This window comes from Saimiri boliviensis, chromosome 16 (genome assembly GCF_048565385.1).
Source record: "Saimiri boliviensis isolate mSaiBol1 chromosome 16, mSaiBol1.pri, whole genome shotgun sequence".
In the NCBI taxonomy this organism is placed as follows: Eukaryota; Metazoa; Chordata; class Mammalia; order Primates; family Cebidae; genus Saimiri; species Saimiri boliviensis.
Genome location: NC_133464.1, coordinates 34,525,661 through 34,545,654, shown reverse-complemented (window position 1 = coordinate 34,545,654; position 19,994 = coordinate 34,525,661). Strand labels below are relative to the sequence as shown.

The 19,994-nt window shown below is 36.2% G+C and overlaps 1 protein-coding gene across 10 annotated transcripts in view; it reads left to right on the top strand.

Annotated features, from left to right (window-relative positions):
- Positions 1 to 8,276, top strand: part of SCEL (sciellin) — a 105,424-nt gene extending 97,148 nt beyond the window's left edge. For 8 of the 10 annotated variants that reach the window (XM_039473423.2, XM_039473418.2, XM_010341649.3 and 5 more), the window contains 4 exons: positions 1,016 to 1,090; positions 4,496 to 4,604; positions 6,604 to 6,706; positions 8,115 to 8,276. In XM_039473423.2, coding sequence (XP_039329357.1) covers positions 1,016 to 1,090; positions 4,496 to 4,604; positions 6,604 to 6,706; positions 8,115 to 8,131 — 304 coding nt within the window. In that variant the 3' untranslated portion in view covers positions 8,132 to 8,276. The remainder of the gene's footprint in view (positions 1 to 1,015; positions 1,091 to 4,495; positions 4,605 to 6,603; positions 6,707 to 8,114) is intronic. The other 2 variants (XM_039473421.2, XM_039473420.2) reach the window with 1 other exon arrangement.
- Positions 8,277 to 19,994: the final 11,718 nt, after the last annotated feature.

The following is a 19,994-nucleotide window of genomic DNA, read 5'->3' as shown; positions in this document are numbered from 1 at the left end:
GTACCTTAACCTAGCAAGGATGGTGATGTACCTCAGATATCCTTAAGTTTTCTAAAATCTACATTGACAGGCAGTATGGTACAATACAGAGTCCCTAGAGTCACATTTGAGGTTAAATCCTTCTTTGTCATTTCCTAATCATGTAGCCTTAGTGATGTTCCTCTTCTAGTCTCAGTTTCCTCATCAATAAAATGGGAATCGTGATATGTACATCCTGCATAAATATATGCAAATTTTTATTTAGCATTGTGGGATTATATGTTTCATAAAATAGATTTTAGTTCTGAAGGCAGTCTGCCTACAGAAAATTTGGAGAGAGAGGTTCATGAAGTTATCACTCATTGTATGAAATAAAAGAAATATATTGCTTCTATTCTTAATATATTTCCAGGTGGCATAAGTACTCGGGAAGCAATATGGGAGCCAGCTGGTTAGGACGTTACAGATTTTATTTGTCTTCAGGAAAGAGTGGTGTTTAAAAACTGGGACAATCTACATAATAGAAAAGAAAAAACTTTAAAAAATTATACATCTCTTACTTTCATTCTAAGTTATTTTTCTTGGATATATTCAAGTAAAAATAAAAATCTCTAGTGCTTTCTCTAAAAGTTCAAGAATCTCAGTTTCTCCCTGGGAATGGTGTATGTATCTATGTGCTTGCTCTGTTTGTGCTTTGTGATTTCCTTTATCTACATTACATTCTGTGTAGCTTTCTTTAGTAAACTGATGAGGTGCAAGTATACATTTCATGAAAGATGTGGACTTCTTTTCCTGCTCACACTTGTTCCTGTACGCCTTACCCTACTCTCTTTATTTTGATATATATGTCACTTTGGGGGTGTCTTGTGTGTCAATATTTCTATAGATTAAAAAAAGGTGTCAGTACATCATCCTGGCTTGTAACATACACAAAAATAAAATATTATGAGGGTTCATGAGACAGTGTGAGTGTGTTTTCTTATCTGCATAAGGAAAATCGCCTGATTCTCACATGTGCATCTATGTTTGTTCCTAGTAGATCACCCAAGGATAGCTATCAGGAAAATGTCTCTGGAAAATACATACAAACTGTTTATTCAACTTCTGATAGGTGAGTATGTCTTTATTTCCATACATAAATAGTACATATACATGCACACACATTTATATATACATCTTGTTGTACTTTGTACTTAGAGATGGTTCCACTTACATTTCTTGTCATGAATGTGTGTGGACAGAACAAAGTGCAATTCAATAATGACAACTTCTGCATCCAGGAATTTGTTTCTTGGCTTCCTGGCTATTTCTGCTGTCTGATTTTGATGCATATTATCAAAAGGCCTTTCTGTGCCTTATAGCTGCTTCCCAGGCCAGCCCCTCTGCTGCTAGTGATCCTCAGGATGCCCCAGGACTGCCACATTATTAGCATTTAGGCTTCATTGCATCCATAGACTGTGCCCTCAGCCCTCCCTCCTTGTGTTTTTTGTAGCCTTCTTGGCTTACAAACAGCCACGCAGATATGCTGCTGTGACCCACTCTGGGCCCAAGCTCAGTTCCCAGGAGTGGAGTATGATGCATATTGATTGAGTGCTGGTGAACTGGCCCTGTTCCAGGTTTTTGCTGTTAGTGATCCTCTTTTACCGTTTAATGTTAGTGGGTCACCTAGGTGACATTCATGAGAGTATGACCTGCAGATTTTCAATGGAGTAAATGAATCATTTCAACTCAAGCACTGGAAACAAGTCGTCATAGAAATGTCTGATACTCCACTGATGGTGTTTCTTTATAGCAGGGGCTGGAGCTATGACTCGAGCCAAGGTAAAGAAATATCTTATTTTCGTGTGAAGTCTCAGCTTCTAACACAGTGCTTGGTACCTAATGTGTACTCAGTAAATAGGGTTTTGTTTTTTTTTTTAAACATGAACCTATGTTCCATTTTCTAAGGGAAACATGGATGAACCAGGAATCAAAATTATATCTCTTTCTTGTGGCTTTTCCAATATTTGGTCCATTAGCAATGTTTTGTTGAGTGTCTTGCCTGTAAGTCACACCTCTTTGAGCAGAAAGGTCATCGACACTAGCATTAGAACTACAAATATCATCTGGATAGCCAATTAAAAAACAACGTAGCTAGGTTTTTCATGATGCTTCGAAAAGATCTTTGACTAAATGTATGATCTTAATAAAGATGATACCAACATCAATGCATTTCCTGAGCTTGTATTTTTATTATTAACTTAAGGGAGGAAAACTTTCTCCATAAAAGTATTGCTGTTAATACAAAGACTTTAAATCCTGTTCCTAAAGCGCTTTGAAATTTTCTTAATCATCACTGCAGAAGTTAATTCTCTGAGACCAGTTGGTTATACAAACTTTTACTGTTGATAGTGTGTAAAATTAGCAATGTTCTTACAGTTCTCATCTAAGCATGTCAATCCTGTTTAAAGTGGTGTCTCATGTAACGGGATGAAGTCCAAGTTCTTTTGCACATTCTCCATGGCCCTTCAGAACCCACTCCTGCAGAATATTCACTGATGCTCAGTCCCTCTAAATACCCTCCCAGAGTAGCACATTTGTATGTTCTGTTTACTCTGCTTGTAATTCCTCTACCATTCCTTCATCCGCACCCCACCAAGCCCACCTTGAGAGCTCTTTCCTCTTCAAACAACAGGTACAGCACTTTTTTTCTGATGAGGTGTTCCTGACTTCACTCCAGGGGTTAGTGGTTCTCTTGGCTCTGCTCTCCTCACTCTTTCCACATACCTGTATTCCACTGCGATCATTACATCATGCGTCTTTACATCGTGTGGTGGAAAGAGCGTCTTGTCAGAGGAGACTGTCTCACCGCTCTTTGTATTTGCAGCTCCTCGATCAGTGCCTGTGGAATGAATGAAGGAAACAGAGTGCCATTTTCTACTCTAGAAGTGTTTGCAGTCTTAAATGGGAAATTAAAGTATATGCATACATATGTGTGTGTGTTTATGGATAATTCATAGGAAAATATTTGCCAGGTAGCTATAAGCAAGTGGGTACAGAACAAATGAAAGCAGAAAGCAGAAAATATTTATTTATATACATGAGATTTAGAAAGAGGTTTCTAGAATGATTAAAAGTATAAAGCTATATAAAGCTTATCTACTCTAATGCCTTTCTTCTCCCACTTTCTTTTCCCTGCTTCCATTTTCTCTCCTCTCTGCTCCTACTTCTGGGCTTGGTAATAGATTAGTGTTTCCTGGGTACTGCTAACTCATTTCAACACAATGAGCGCAACAGGTCTTGACTCACTGTGTTGGGACCACAATGCCTCCAATCACATCCTTACTATTCCACTCACTAGTTTCATGATAGTGGCATATTACTTATCCTCTGTGCCTCAGTTTCCTTTTTACTATAATGATAAAAATAATATTTTTATATAATAAATATATATAATTTTATTACATATAATATAAATATATTATATATTATATATAATTTATAAAATTATTTATAAATAATTTTATTAATTAATAATAATAATAATTCCTGGCTTGTCAGGAATGTTGTAAAGAATAAATGAGTTTATGTAAGTAAAGTGCAGAGAAAAGTGCACTGCACATATCATATAAAGCACTACATAAATATTGGCTGCTTAATTTCACTACCCCATTACATATCCTACTCTGGAAATGTCAGGCCTGCATGCTAATCCCCTGAAACTAGTTCGCTCTGCAGGATGCTGTTTAAGCAAGTCCTAAGACCTTACAAAAGGAAAAGGATCCTTTCCTAAGGTTCTGGTGTGACTCAAGATGTTTTGGATTCTGCTGATCACATCTACAGATCATTTACTGTTAAACATCATTTTAACAAATATTTAATATTTGTTTTTTAATAAATAACATAACTCTCTTTTCTTCCCCATCAAATTTGTGGTGGGGTTATATCTGGCTGGAGAGCATAAATTTTGTCATGGGAGGTATTCTTACATCCTGAGTCTTACGGTGGCACCTTGAGAAGTGTTTTGGTGACTCTGGCCCCTGCAGTCCCATCATTTTGTGAGTTTATCAACATGCTCTTGAATGGATTTCTATTTTGGGCCTATTGAATATTTTGAGAGTTGAAAATGTATATTAATCTGCAGCATAATTTTTCCATGTAATCTGTAGCATGATATATGTAAATTAATAATTTAAAAACCTCAACTACTTCTGAGGAGTACTTGAGATATTCCCGGGTTCAGCTAGGAAACTCAACACCATTATCCCACTCAGATGCACTCTTGATTTCTGATGAATTAATAATTTGAGACTTTCTTTCATCTTAATTACTTGATATCATTTTGAGGTAACTAGAAGAGTCAATTCTATTACTAGAATAAGTAAACTCCAAACTTTCCTTGATTTTGTGAAATTTTCTGAAGTATCATCAGATACTTTCAGATATCATCGGATACTGTTTCCACATGACTTTATAGGGAATACAACTGTCATTTGTATTATGGCAAATTTATTTTTAATTGCTTATGTCACTATAGGTCTGTCATTGAAAGAGATATGTGCACTTATTGCCGAAAACCCTTGGGTGTGGAAACGAAAATGATTTTAGATGAATTACAAATTTGCTGCCATTCTACTTGCTTTAAGGTAAGGATATGTTGATTTCACTTAACTAAATAAAAAGTTGCATAATGACTGGAATAAAAATAATTGTTTAATGAAATGCATGAGATGAAGCAAAAGCTTTCAGAAGCACTGTCAGCCACATTAATAGTACACCATTTAAATATTTCTTGGTTCTTCAGCCTAAACCTCAAAGATTTGTAATTACAATCTTGGCTTTAGGCTTAGAGTTGATTACTGACACATTTATTCACTCTTACTCTAGAGATTTAAATCTGTGGGAAAAAACTCCCACTTGGTCTTTTTATAAAAGTTTTTGCAACACTTTACTAAATTATGCATTACAGAAAATATGTGATGAAATCAAAACAAGAAAATAAATTTTTGAGAGAAAAGCTAGCAGTTTCTTACATCACAAAATTAGGACCAGTGGGTTTAATAATATGTGAAAGTCAGTCTGCTTTGAGAGCATAATTAGTTGTAATTAATTGTGGCTCAATAAATAATAAAGCTTTCATTAGTAGACTAAAGCTTCATAGTTTGTGCTTCCTTAGGATGTTTCTTTGCATTTTCACCATAACATTGAGTAGATCAACATCATTGTTTTTGGTGTAACTGCGTAAGCACTAAACAGGAATCTGAAAACCTGAGTTTTAGTTTTGCCTTTGCTTGTAACTGTTTATGTGACTTTGGACAACCACCTAAATTACCATGCCTCGGTTTCCCTAACTGTAAAATGAGGTATTGACTAGACTAGTGGATCTCAACCTTGACTGCACATCATAATCATTTGGGGAGATGAGGAAAAGATAGAATGATTGAGAGCAGCTCCAATTAAATCATGAATCTTAGAGGTGATTATTGGGCATTGGTATTTTTAAAAAGCTCCTTGATTAATCTAATATGTAGTCAGTTGGGTTCTTTCTAGTGCAATATTCTGCAGTTGATACAAATTATCAAATCCACTCAAAGAATCAAATACTTTGTCAATTGATTCCTTCTATTACAATTACCTTCAAACGGTGACACATAGCAGTCAGAAATATAGTAACTGATTTTGAGCAAAACACTGCAATTTTAGAGCATAATATGTAGAATCCTATATAAAAATATAATCTGCAGGTTGTATAATTAGTTATGAGAACATGAAGTTGCTTTTAGTTATGAAATATATTCAATTAAACAAAATGTAGCCTGTAGCTTTTTATTTAAAATTACTATGCAGAAAAATGTAAAACAAGAATATTCTCCTGATCATAACTTTTGGTAAATATTTTCATTTATTATATTTTAGATCATTTCTTTCTATTTTTAGTGTAATTTCAATAAAATACTACCAAGAATAAAAACAAACATCTTCACACTCATAGAAAAATGCTGATTGTTCTATAGCCATAGCAATAGCGAGCTACATTAACTGGTTTAGACATGTCCAATTAATCAACAACTGTTTACTTCAATGAATTTGCTTCTGAAAGCCAACCAATCAGTGACAGCCTCATGCTTGGAAGCCAGCCAATCAGCAGTGGACAGATCTAAAGCAGAGGTCAGCCTTTTTTACCTCTAACCAGTACTACTTAAAATAAACTTTTTCTCAAACCCAGTCAGATCAGCAGTTTATTTCACTCATGAGATTGTGCCTGGACAGCATAATTAGCTCTCCCTTAAGTTAGCAAACAATAAATGCAGCTTTGTGTTTTCGTTTGAGATATTTTGTAGTCTTGTCCTTGGCATAAACAATTTTGGGGCATTTATATCTACTCCACTGTGAGTGAAGTAGAAAAATACAGTGGTAGACATCCCTTAAAACTACCTCGATGGCAGAGAGATGATGTGAGAATTTATTTGAAAAGTTCAGCACTTGGATTATAGACAAGTACACTCTTCATTGCCCTGTGTTTTCTCTTGAGTCTCTTGTGAAAGACAGTCCTGAATGAACTGAGAGGACTTTTCTATGTCCGTTTCTCTAAAAATCAAGATTTCATTTACAGTAAAAGCTTTATGTATATATTTTTTTCTTTAGTGTGAAATATGCAAGCGGCCTTTGGAAAATCTACAAGCGGGTGACAGTATTTGGATTTATAGACAGACAATACACTGTGAACCTTGCTACTCTAAAATTATGGGTAAGTGTTACACTCTGTAAGCATTTATCACTTCTGTTAATGTTAATGAGCATTTGGTATCATTTAAAATGATGTATTTTAATAAAGTAAAACATTTTATTAATTATATTTAGTTAAAAATTCAGCTGCAGATATTTATACTATGGTAGTATTTTGTTTAATGGTATGAAATCAGTCAACTTTTATATTGTCTTCTGGTATCAGATTAGATATAGATACAACTAAACAAAAAGGTAATTTATTTTAGAAAATTTTCCATTTTTTCCCAAACATAAAAAGATATTGTCTACTCACATAATTGTTTAAAATGAAGTCCATATTTATAAATGACCTTTATGCTTACACTTCAATACTGTATAATTTTTAATCTAATTTGGTTATTGCATTAAATGCTTTTGAATATTACCTTTAAATTCTGTGTAATTCCATAAAAATACAGCATTTAAGTTTTTTTTATACATTTAAGATGAATGCTACTATAAATTGCACTCTTAATTAACATATATAATGTGAGAAAAGAATGTTGAGGACCTGTGTTTTTAACTAACATTTTCTATAAACTATGTATGAAAGGTTTAAAAGCTAATTTAAGAGATGTTGCTAATTGTAGGCAAATTAGCAAAATTAAGTCCTGTGAAACTTGACTTGTTTTTAAAAGCTACTATTCACATTTTACTTTTAGATTCAATAGTTAGTAGATAAAATAACCAAAATGATATTGAAAAATGGTCAACAGTGCTATGTGAAAGGCACTTTTTTCCTACTGTCTTGTTGATATAATGAATGAAAGAGGAACACTTGGGACTCCTATGGGAGATCCAAAGTATGGAATTTAATGACAAATGTGTGATATTAATGAGCAACTGGCAGGCTACATCTGGAAAATGCTCTGAAAAATATCAGAAACCCATATTCCATCAAGCTGCAGAATCAATTCCAAGAGCAAATCTAATTATACTCATATGTGCCTTCTATTTTCTGTTTCCCCCAGAGAGTTCTCATATTCAATTTTCTTTCTGGTTTAGCAATCTTATGATGATCTAATGTGATATCATGGGTCTTGATGTGCATGGTGGTAACTCTAAAATTTTTATTCTACCAGGAGTTCATGATATGGCTAAGGGGATGTGATTACCAAAAGACTTAGAAGTTTTTGTGTCTTCCTCCCTGTATGTACTCCTTAGGCATTGCATGTTTTATAGTACATACAAGTTGTCAAGAGATGACTCTCAGACATCTCATAAAACACAGTGTGACCAAAAGCCACAGTGATTATTTCAGAAGTGGAAGGAAAAGTGAAATCTTTAATTCACCACTACCCTGTGGGTGGATAATTGTGAATCTTAATGATGAGGTTGTTTTTGTACTAAATTTGCTCATCTAACCTTTTTTTTTTTTTCTTTTTCAGCAAAGTGGATTTCATAACTCTCACACATGGAAATCAAGATGAAAAGTTCTCATTAAGGAATTAAAAGTTACAAGTTTTATCTTAATAATATGTAATCTAGAAAAGCTTTCACATTGAAGATCAACTCATATAAAATTAACAATTCTGCTATTGTATAAGTAATCTGATTGTTTTCAATAAGGTCACACACATAAAAAGAGGCATCTGATCTCTGGCTAGTATTAGCAATAAAAATTTCAAATGGCTCCAGTTACCAATGTCAAAGGAACGATGCTTCCGATAAGCAGAGAGCATCATCACTCCAGCCAGGTCCATTCACGCTCTGTATGTCGGCTGTGAGTGGTGGTTTCCACTAAAGCCAAGTTTCCCATTTCCTCACCTTTATTTCTCTAAGAATTCAGATTCATAGACATTGTTGACATCCTGAAGAACTGAAAGGAAGCAAGATATGCTTCCTTCATCTGTAAAACAACTACTACCAGCAATTTTCTCATACAGTTTGACAGAAAGATGTTAACATAAAAAGTTTTTGGACCTGAAAAATCACTAAACTTTCCAGATCTCTGTGCTATTATTTGTAACATAAGGGAGATTGGATAAAATGATGTCTAAGGTCCCTTTTGCTTCCCAAATTCTCTGACTATAAAGCAGATTTTAGTTTGTGCTCTTTGGAAACATATATACATATGTGTTTGTTAAGCCTATTGAGTTAGATAAGACATATCAACAATTTAACTTTAGTGTCATTGTTTAATAACAGACAAAGTGTTTGAAAACTGTTTTAAAAACAGAAACAGATTTATGGGTAATAGATAAAATCATATGACATTTATACCTTATATGTCATCATTTGTTAAATTTTCTTTGTATGCGTTTCAAAAATCTGGGTATACACATAATCTATTAGAAGTAATGGTTATGGACTAAAAAGATATGTTCTTTAGCTTGTTATATATACTCATATTACATAACACTATATTTACTAAAGTCTTATAAAAATAAAATGAACTATCAGTTACATAGAATCTTTATGTGAAGTGTTTGTAAATATAATTCACTAACATTGATTTTGTCAATTATAGTGATCATAATCTATTATATTCTCTGTTGCTCTATGTTTTTCATCTATAGCTTGAGCAGTTACAAATAAGTTAATGTAACTTATAAGTTACATTAACTTATTTGTAACTGCTCAAGTTATAGATTTTATTTTTAAGGAACTCTGCTGAAGAAATTGAACATATAATAATTATGTGAGGAACTAGTATTATTAACAGTGAGAAATTGAACTTCTAAACTATTTTATGTGCAGATAGAAACTGTTTCTAGAAAAAAGATGTGTGGAACATTGAAGTGGGGACGGTATTCTAGAGAAGTTTTAAGGCAGTTGTGGAAAACGGCTAGAAACTAGGGAGATTAAAAGATTATCATATATTTTTGAAATGTTAATACAGTCAAAGAATTATTCTCCTGTGTAATAATTTCATGCATCTGTTCCTCTTACAGCCTGGTTCACAAAGTGTTAAACACAAAATGCTTATCAAAATACAGCAATGTATAATTGTTGTCCTATGAAGAGGGAGCCAGGAAAAACAATTAATAATGATTTTATATTCATTAATTCACGCTTGATGAGAAGCAGTGGTAATTGAGCCACGTGTTTTATTGTTCTTTTATTACATGCTATCAGAGTGATCAAAAGAAATAATTTTCTCAGAGTTGAAATTGGCTGCAGAAAAGGATGGATGAAATAGTATCCCTCCCTTTCATATAAAGTATATTAACATCTCAATGCTTTTATAGTAATTAAAATCATCTGAATATCATTTTAAAAGCATAAAAACCTAAAAGGAACACACATCTCATTTTTCTATAGCTGTTTAATGATTCCTGTCTCCTACAATAATGTAGTAAATCAAACCAAAAGCTGTTGTAAAGATGGAATGGACGTGAAGTGGAGAAAGAAGGGCTTCTGATTCATCAAGATCCTTCATTATGCCTGATTCATCAGGATCACTTCATTATGTCTGGGTTTATTCTCACTATAGGAGTGACAGACTCCTGAAACAACTTACAAGATCTCATTTTTTGCAGGCTATTATGTTATGATTGGCACACTTTTCGTGGGCACAATTGCCTAAATCTAGGGATACTAGGTCCTGAATTCTATCATCAATAAAAAGATGTCTCTGAAAGAGAATGAATACCTTCATCATGACAATATCCTTCTTAAAAAAAAGTCAAAGATGCATAATAATCTCAGAAATAGTATAGTATAAAATGATATTCTCTCTTTTAATAAGGCCAAGAAATAAGATTTTATTCAAGAAGTCATATGTATATCTTAATGATTTGATTGCAGTCACTCAATTTATTAGATATGACTGATGAGATGGTCCAGCTCTCACTATTGTGCATTCCCTGACTTGTTTACTGTGATAGAAAATTGTGAGCATTTGGAACATTCAGCCTGATAAAAAGCTCTACCGAAACAAATGACTGTTGGGTCTATATCATGGCAAACTAACAAGGATGTTGATTTTTTTTTTTTTGTACTACTGAATTTGCTGGTTATTTTGGTATAAAATTTCTGTTAAACTTCCACCTATTCCATAGTGCCCAACAGTTCCCAGAGCCACCTATAAATATGTGTATAACTTGAGTAAGCCACATTCCCTCTTGGACCCATTCCCTACTGTTTAAACTATGGAGTTTAGAATATTGACTTTTGAATGTTGCCACCAACTTAAACATCACATGACTCTAAGAATCTATTCCTGCTACTTACCTGGTTCTTAGATGATATCTTTCATTAGATGCATAAGAGTTGTTGAATATTTTGTATGTACCTTGGAATTGCATGTTGACTTTATCACAACACAAATTGGGGCACCATTTCAACCTGTATTTACTGGATTTTTGTCTTGCTTAATAAGTATCCCTTCTGGCTGGGAGTGGTGGCTCACACCTGTAATCCCAACACTTTGGGAAGCCAAGGCGGGTGGAGCACCTGAGGTCATTTTTCAGTCTATAGATCTCTGGACTGGAAGAAGTCATGCCAGCACCTAATGGAGGGCACTAAGGGTCAACCAGAATTCCTAGTCTGTTAGCTGAATGGGTAATTGAATGGGATTCAGAGATGTCCTCCTTGAAGAGTGTTCTGTGTGTAGGAAGAAAGGTGTACTTGGGTACTTAAGCAACTATAGAAACAGTTTTTAAATAGATACTGCTCTTTATTCCCAATATTCATTCTGCTTTCTTCCTTTAGTAATAGAAACTCCTTAAATTTAATGGAAACTCATAGCTAGAGACTTGTGTCCTCTTCCGTTTCTTTTACCAATGTTTTATAGTTTTCCTTGTAACAGATTTTCACTTCTTTGGTTAATTCCTACATATTTTATTTTTTTTCATTATTATAACTGGAATTGTTTTCTTGATTTCTTTTTCATATGTTTACTGTTGGTGTATATAAATGTCACTGATTTTTTTGTCTGTTGATTTTGCATCCTGCAATTTTACTGAATTCATTTATCAGTTCTACCCATTTTTTTGGTTAAGTCATCAGGACTTTTAAAATATAAGATCTTGTAATCTGTGAACAAGGCTAATTTGACTTCTTTGTTTTCAATTTGGATGTACTTTATTTCTTTTTCTTGCCCAATTGCTCTGGCCAGGACTTCTAGTACTATGCTGAATGAAAGTGGTAAGCATGGGCATCTTTGCCTTGTTCTAGATCTTAGAGAAAAGGCTTTTATTTTTTTTCCCATTCAGAATGATGTTAGCTGTGGGCTGACAGGAGATATCTTAAGATATCTTCCCTTCTATACTGTTTCATAAAGGGATGTTGAATTTTATGGAACGTTTTTCAAAATCTATTGAAACAACATGGTTTCGGATGTAGATATAGTCTATTCTGTAGAATGCTCCATGTGCTGATGAAAAGAATGTGTATTCTATAACTTTTGAATGAAATGCTCTGTAAATGTCGATTTTGATTACACATCTCAGATAGGGCTGAACTGAAACATGTATGCATCTGTGCCTGCAAACTGACTAAATTCTGCTTTACTTTATCTCTCTCATGGTAAATGTAGCATCTTTGTCCATTTTAGCTGTGATAGCAAAATACAATAAACTAGGTAGCTTATCAACAACAAAACATTATTCCTTAGAGTTTTGAAAGCAATATCAAGCCAGCAGATTTGGCTTCTGGTGTGCTCCTAGTTTCTGGTTCAAAGATGGCATCTTCTTGCTGTGCCCTCACATGATAGAAAAACAAAGCAAGCCCTCTGGGGCCTCTTTTATGAGGGCACCATTTCATTCAAGAGGGTCCCACCTTCATGATCCAATTACCTGCCAAAGGCCCCACCTCCGAATACCGTCGCATCGGAGAATAGATTTTTAACCTATGAATTCTGGAAGGATACAAACATTCAAGCCATAGCATTCAGTAAGAAACAGCCAAAACATACCATCTTCTAGGTTTTCCCAAACTCTTTTTCTAGCATGGGCTTCATAGATAGCTAAGGCAAGTGAGAACTTTGTCAAATATTTTGCCATGGCATAAGAAGAGTCAACAAACTTTTAGCTTTCAATATTTGTTTCTTTGTTCCTATTACAAAAACAACGAACTATTAGGATGTGTTTTAGGTTTCTGTTTGATAGCACCTGATTCCTAGTACCAGTCTCTATATCAATTAGGGCAGAGATAAGTGACTATAACAAAAACCTCTAAAATACAATGGCTCAAACAAGATCGAAATTAAAAAAAATATATTTATCACTTGAAAACCAGGAAAGTGTCCCCAGCACATGTTGCACTGCTGTCCGCTAGTATCTCATGATGAAAGCTGAAGGCTGGATGCAGTGGCTCACACCTGTAATTCCAGCACTTTTGGAGGCTAAGGCAGGCAGACTTCTTGAGGCCAGGAGTTGAAGACCAGCCTGGACAACAGAGCAAAACCTCATTTCTACAAAAAATACAAAAATTAGCCAGGCTTGGTGGTGCACACCTGTAGTCCCAGCTACTTGGCAGGCTGAGGTGGGAGCATCACTTGAAATCAGGAGTCAGAGGTTGCAGCAGGACAAGATCCCACCACTGCACTGCAGCCTGGGTGTCAGAGCGAGACCCTGCTTCAAAAAAGAAATAAAACAAAACAAAATAACCCCAGCTCACCAGCTCTGTAACTGCCTTAAAGAGAAGAGAAAAAGAATGGATGTGATGAAGAAGCTACACTATTCCTCTCACTCATATCCAGTTAGCCACTTATATCCCATTTCATACCTAACTCCAAGGGAGGTTGTGAAATGTAGTTTCTAGCCACATGCCTGCTAACATGAGGGTTTTATAACTAAAGAAAGGCCGTGGGAACAGGTAGTGGTCTTGGCTATAGGTTCCTGTGAGCCAGGGCCTCTGACCTGGCCCTGTGATAGCTCATCAGCAGGTGGTAGCCCACAGCCTCCTGTGAAACATCTCTTTGCATACAAAGATACTGTGATTTGATCCCCTCAACGATTTTTAATAATGTTCCTTTTTCCTGTTGAACAAAGAATTTAAGATCCGGGTGGTGATTTTAGTATGATTCTGGTCTGATGTCCTTAATTTAAAGGCTCTGGTGATGAAGAGAGTTGTGGACCTGACTCTCCCAGGTAAACAGCCACACCTAGCTAAGGGTTTAGAATTTATCTCCCAGGGGTCTAGGGCAAGGCCAACCTCTAATCGCTTCCATGAGATAGCCAGTTTGTTAGTGGCAAAGCTAAGATTGGAATCCAGTATGCTTAAGTTTCTTTCACTATATGCGGGGTTTTAAAATGAATATGATAATCTAAAAATTATGCCACTAGAATAGAATGCAGTGACAGACTAAGCCTTATATGTATTCTCTTATTTGGATAATGCAGTATTTTATTAATTTTTAGAATTACAGTGACACACTGCTAACTCCTACTTAACTTGTGGTTTTTATTTGTCTGGATCGATTTTTTTTTTTTTTTACATTTGCAAAGTAAGTTCTGTCCTAGCATGCATTTGTATAGATTTCTTCCTCTGTGAGTTACTTCTGTACTCTGCATATGTCACTATTGAATTAGTTAAATTTGTAGTCTTCTTGGAGCCTATTTAACATGAGATGCTTTAAAGTATCAAACCTGGGAACTAAATAAAAATTTTACTAAAGCTGATATGCTTTCTACCCATATATACATACCTTTAATTTACCATACTTATCACTACAGTAAAGAATACACTAAGTCAGGATTTAAACCCTCTTTTAAAAGTTATATTATTTTCCATATTTTGCTATTTTGATTATGTATTCTAGTATTTTTCTCTGGACATATAGCTTGTTGGTTTACAATTCTAGACTTCTTCTCCTCTAAATGTGGTTCCCCTTTTTGCTTTTAGGCTTTTCCAAAAATACATTTCTCTTACGTTTGTGTGTAGAAATATATTCACAATGCACTTCTGCAAAGTTTGTGGGTCCCTGAGACCACCCTCATTTCTGACATCAACTTCTGAGTACCAGGGTCTCTAAGACCACCTTCAGTTCTGACACAACTATCAGTTTGAGAGGTCTCCCAAGAAAACTCAGGAAAGCTGTCATATTCACAGTTATTACAGGTAAAGGATACAGATTAACATAAGACAAGGGAAGAGGAGCACAGGGCAGTGTTCGGGAGACACTAAGTGTTGAGCTTCCATTGTTCTCTCAGTGGAGTTGTGTGGACAGCACCTGTTTCTCCCCGCAATGATGTGTGACAATATGCTCTGAGTAGGGGCAACCAGGGAAGCTCATCCAAGCCTTGGTGTCCAGAGTTTTCACTGGAATTTTGTCTTGTGTACATGGTTGACCACTCACATGGCTGACCTTTGTCTCCAGCCTCTCCAGAGGTAGAGCTGATACTGTGTGGTCCAAAGTCCCTGCCATAAATCATATCGTTAGCATAAAATATCTGCCATGGTCCAAAGCCCCCAGATAAAAAAAGACACACTTAGCAAGTAGGACATTCCAAAGCCTTAGAAGTGATCTCCCAGGAGTCTAGGGCAAGGCCAAACCTCTCTTTGAGCAATGTTAATCTTTTTCTACACAACTTTCATGTCAATAATGTAAGTCTTGCAAATCCAGACATTCTCAGGCTTCAGTCCCATAACACTGCTACAGTCAAGAAGCGTAGTTTGACTCTTGAAACATAATTAAAAAGAATTCCATCTTTTATAAGTGCCTCTCAAAGGACAGTCAAGGGGGTTCAAATACATACTTGACATCCACTCTTATTAAAATCCCCTTTCCTCTTCTACTTCTCTCATCTTCAGGTCCAACACCCTGTCCCCAAAAGCCCCCCACCTTCTCTGCTCTCTCTCTTGACATGATTTAATAGACTGGTTTAGGCTTAAATTGAGAAATAATTATATTTGCCACGTAAGAGGTGAGTGGAGGTGGGGAATTGGGCTTGTCAATGTAGATTTTCTTTCATGAGTAGGAAAAGGGGGAAATCAAAGGTACACCCATATTAATAATGTTTTGACATCATTGTAACTCTACTCACTGGGCACTAACTGTGTTTCAGGCACTTTACATACCTGTGTTTCTGGTTCTAATATCTCAACTTTTTGGAGATGTTACAATCTGAGAAAAATTTTAACAATCGTTAAGTGAAGGCAGAATTGTTCAACAAATGCTAGAGAAATATACTGGTGAAGTGCCTGATTCCATGATATTTTAATATGGTAAAGGAAATATATACCACAGGAAGAAAAATGAAAATGCATAAAGATCAAAATATTTAGTCTCAAAAATTCTTTTTTTCTTTATTTATTATTTTTTATTCTTATGGTTTTCTTCTAACTCAGTACTGGATGGTTAACATAGGGGAGGAAAGGGAAAAATCCAAAGGTTCTAGTAAATTTTAACAAACATAAAATTCTAAAATGCAGACATATGGATGCATATGTAACTTTTTCATAAGGTATTTAGACTTCTGTCAATTCTAATATATGTGGAGATGCTTGAATTAATTATAAACTTTTCTTTTTCTTTTCTTTTTTTGAGACAGGGTCTCACTCTGTCACCCAGGCTGGAGTGCAGCAGCTTGAACTTGGCTCACTGCAGTCTTAACCTCCCACGTTCAAGGGATCCTCCTGACTCATCCCCTCAAGTAGCTGGGACTACAGGTGTGCACCATCATGCCTGGTTAATTTTTGTATTTTTTTAAAATAGAAATGGGGTTATCCCATGTTGCTCAGGCTGATCTTGAATTCCTGAGCTCAAGCAATCTGCCTGCCTCAGTCTCCCAAAGTTCCAAGATTACAGGCATGGGCCATCATGCCTGGCCACTGTGAACTTTTAACATACTTTCTTTAGTAGAGAAAAATGAGACAGAGAGAAACTTATTCAATGATCTTTATGCCTTAACAGGTCACCAATTCATTTGCTAAGCTGTTCATACAGATGCTTCAAGATGAATTAAAACCAAATTTGAAATACACTTTATAATTTATTATCTGGCTAAAGAAAACAACAAATCTTTCTTTCCTACCTCCATCACCCTCCACTCTCCCATCCCTACCCTACCACCAATGACACAATGGCAGTTAATATATATGTTTACCATAGTATACTTGCTATCTGTATATTTTTAGAACAGGGCATAGTATATCTCTTTAATTAACTATATTTCCTTAATCTCCTCAAATATTCAGGTGGTGCTTACATTTCACATTTCATTTATGCTATAAATGTTTTTTCCTTATTTAAGTTTATTTGAATTATGATTCAATCACTACACATTGTTGATATGTCATCTCTTACAGTATATAGTTTCCTCCTCCATCTCTTTTTCCCCTCTTGCAATATTGTTGTTGTTGTGGAAGAAAGGGGAAGAGTGGAGGAGGAGGAGAAGGAGGAAGAGAAAAAAAAAAGGAGCAGAAGGAAGTTGGGTCATTTGTCTTACAGAGTTATTGCTGATTGTATTTTTTGTTTTGTTTTACACATGTATCTCAGCCCCTGTATTTCTGTGTCTTGAGATGTGATCAAATTCATATTTGGTGGTGGTGGTGGTGATATGTGTGTGAAGACTACTTAATCAGTGATAATGGTTACTTTCATCAGAGGCGCATAATATCTACCTATCATTTTGTGAGATTAGCAATTCCTTAGACATTGCTAAATGTGCTGTTTTCAGTTTTTCTCTTCTCATTTATTAGCCACATACATCTATGAAAAGATACTTTCCTTCAAAATAATTTTGCTATCTTAAATTTTTATAGAAAAGGCAGAATAAGAGCTTTACTCTTCATCAGTTTTCAAAATCATAAGTAAAAGTTTTAGTATTCTCCAAAGATGAATTATGTACTTAAGTATCATTTTTAAAGTTTTTTCTTTTTATTTATTTTTATTTTTATTTATTTATTTTGCTGCCATTTTCTTCTGCTGCTATCTTTGTCCCGGTTAAGTATAATTTTGAACGATGGACATAAATATATTTTGTGTGTTTCAATCCATGACAGTTGTTGTTCTTATTCATACTTAAATGGTCCCATCTCTGGACAGTTGGGAGCTTATTCAAGCTGGCTCCTCTGTCCTTCTGACAGTTGAGCCAGTAATTCTACTAGTTGTTGATAATAACTTTCAGGCTCATCTCATAAATATTTGACCTTATATCTCTAATAAGCCCCTTTTATTTTTTCAAGAACACTGTTCCTTTGATGGAATATTTAAAGACCCATAATCTACTCACCAGGATTAGTCACTGCTGTTGGGTTGATCAATATCTCTAGGCCATTTCAGTGGCTAATGCTAAGAACAATTTTTTTAATTAAAAAACATAAATGACCTTACACTAATATTCCAATTTAGTTTATTTCACGACTCTAAGGTCAAACTCATTGATCTTAGTGGATATCTGTTTTTCTGGGTTTTTTTTCATGCTATTAATACCAGTTGTCAATGACACAAACATAATGTTCATTTGCTTTATTCCACAGTGCACATATCAGCGTATCAAAGTAACCATACCAACACCACTATTAGCAATATATTTCTGCATAAGTCAAAACAACAGTGAAATACCACTAACACCAGTTGGATTGGCTATTATTAAAAAGTCAAAAAATAACAGATGCTGGTGAGGTTGTGGAGAAAAAGGAATGCTTATACACTGTTGGTGGAGGTGTAAATTAGTTCAACCATTGTGGAAGACAATGTGGTGATTCCTCAAAGACCTAAAGGCAGAAATTCCATTCTACCCAGCAATCCCCATTACTGGGTATATACCCCCAAAATATAAATTGTCATATTATAAAGACACATGCAAATATTTAGTAGGGCATCATGGTGGATGGGAAGCAGGACTAGATTGCAGCTGTGACTCAGATGGACAGAGCAGGATATGGAGGCTCACATCATAAATTTTAGCTCCAGAATGATCTCAAGAACAAACCAGGAACCCCAAGAGGACCCACAGACACTCTGAATGAAGTAGACTGCTCCTGCAAGACCTGGGAGACACCCCAGATACTGTGAGTGCCCAAACTGCAGAAGTGGGAAAGGGAGATCCTTTGCTTTGAACACACACACACCCCCACCCACAGGGGAAATGGATGGTCTGGTTTGCAGGAGAAACTTTAGATCTTACCTGGAGGTGAGTCAATTTAGAGAGCCAAAAGAAATACAGGGAGAGGGGAAGAAGAAGGAATGTTCCTGGGAGCTTTCCGGGTCCCCAAGCAGGCCATTTTTGCCTGGCACCACAGGGATCCTTCCTGAGGGCAGCTGGGGGTGGGGGTATGGGGAATGCCACAGGGAGATGGAAGTCTCCAGCTGAATTTTGTTACAATTTGAACTGGGTGAGAAGCCTCCTGGCCAGAACTGAGGGGAAGGCATGAATCTAGTGGGCAGACTCTGCAGGTAGGGGAAGAACCAAGCCCTTTTCTTTCATAACCAGGAGGCAGGTAGCTTGGAGCAAGTTCTCAAGCCCTGCTTGCCTACTGCCCGGAAACAGAGTCAGGGTTGTTAGGGGTGCATGGTGGGAGTGAGACCAGCCCTTCGGGTTGTGTGGGAGCTGAGTGAGGCCTGTGACTGCCGGCTTTCCCCCACTTCCTTGACAACTTGCATGACTCAACAGAGGCAGCCCATAATGCTAGATACACAGATTCGTTGACCTGGGAACCTCACCCCATCTCCCAGCAGCTGTAGCAAGACCCACCCAAGGAAAGTCTGAGATCAGACACACCTAGCTCTGCTCCCACCTAATGGGCCCTCTCTATACACCCTGAAAGCTAAAGACAAAGAGCCTATAATCTTGGGAGTTCTGGTGCCCCACCCACAGCATCCTCCCCATAATGCTACAGCTGATGTTCTCTGGAAAGTGCCACCTCCCTGCAGGAGACCAACCAGCACAAAAATAGAACACTAAACCACCAAAGCTAAGAACCCTCACAGAGTCCATTTCACCTCCTCCCTCACCCCCCCTCCACCACCTCCACCAGAACAGGTGTTGGTATCCATGGCTATCACAGGACTCTGTTCAGACAACCCCTAGTACCAGCCTAGAGCCAGGTAGACTTGCTGGGTGGCTGGACCCAGAATAGAGACAACAATCACTGCAGCTTGGCTCACAGTAAGCTGTATCCACAGGCAAAGGAGGAAAGTACTACATCAAGGGAACACCCTGCAGGACAAATGAATCTGAACAACAGCCTTCAGCTGTAGACCTTCGCTCTGACAGAGCCTACCCAAATAAGAAGGAATCAGAAAACCAACTCTGGTAATATGACAAAACAAGGCTTTTCCACAACCCCCAAAAATCACACTAAATCACATATTCATCAGCAATGGATCCATACCAAGAAGACACCCCTGATTTACCTGAAAAAGAATTCAGAAG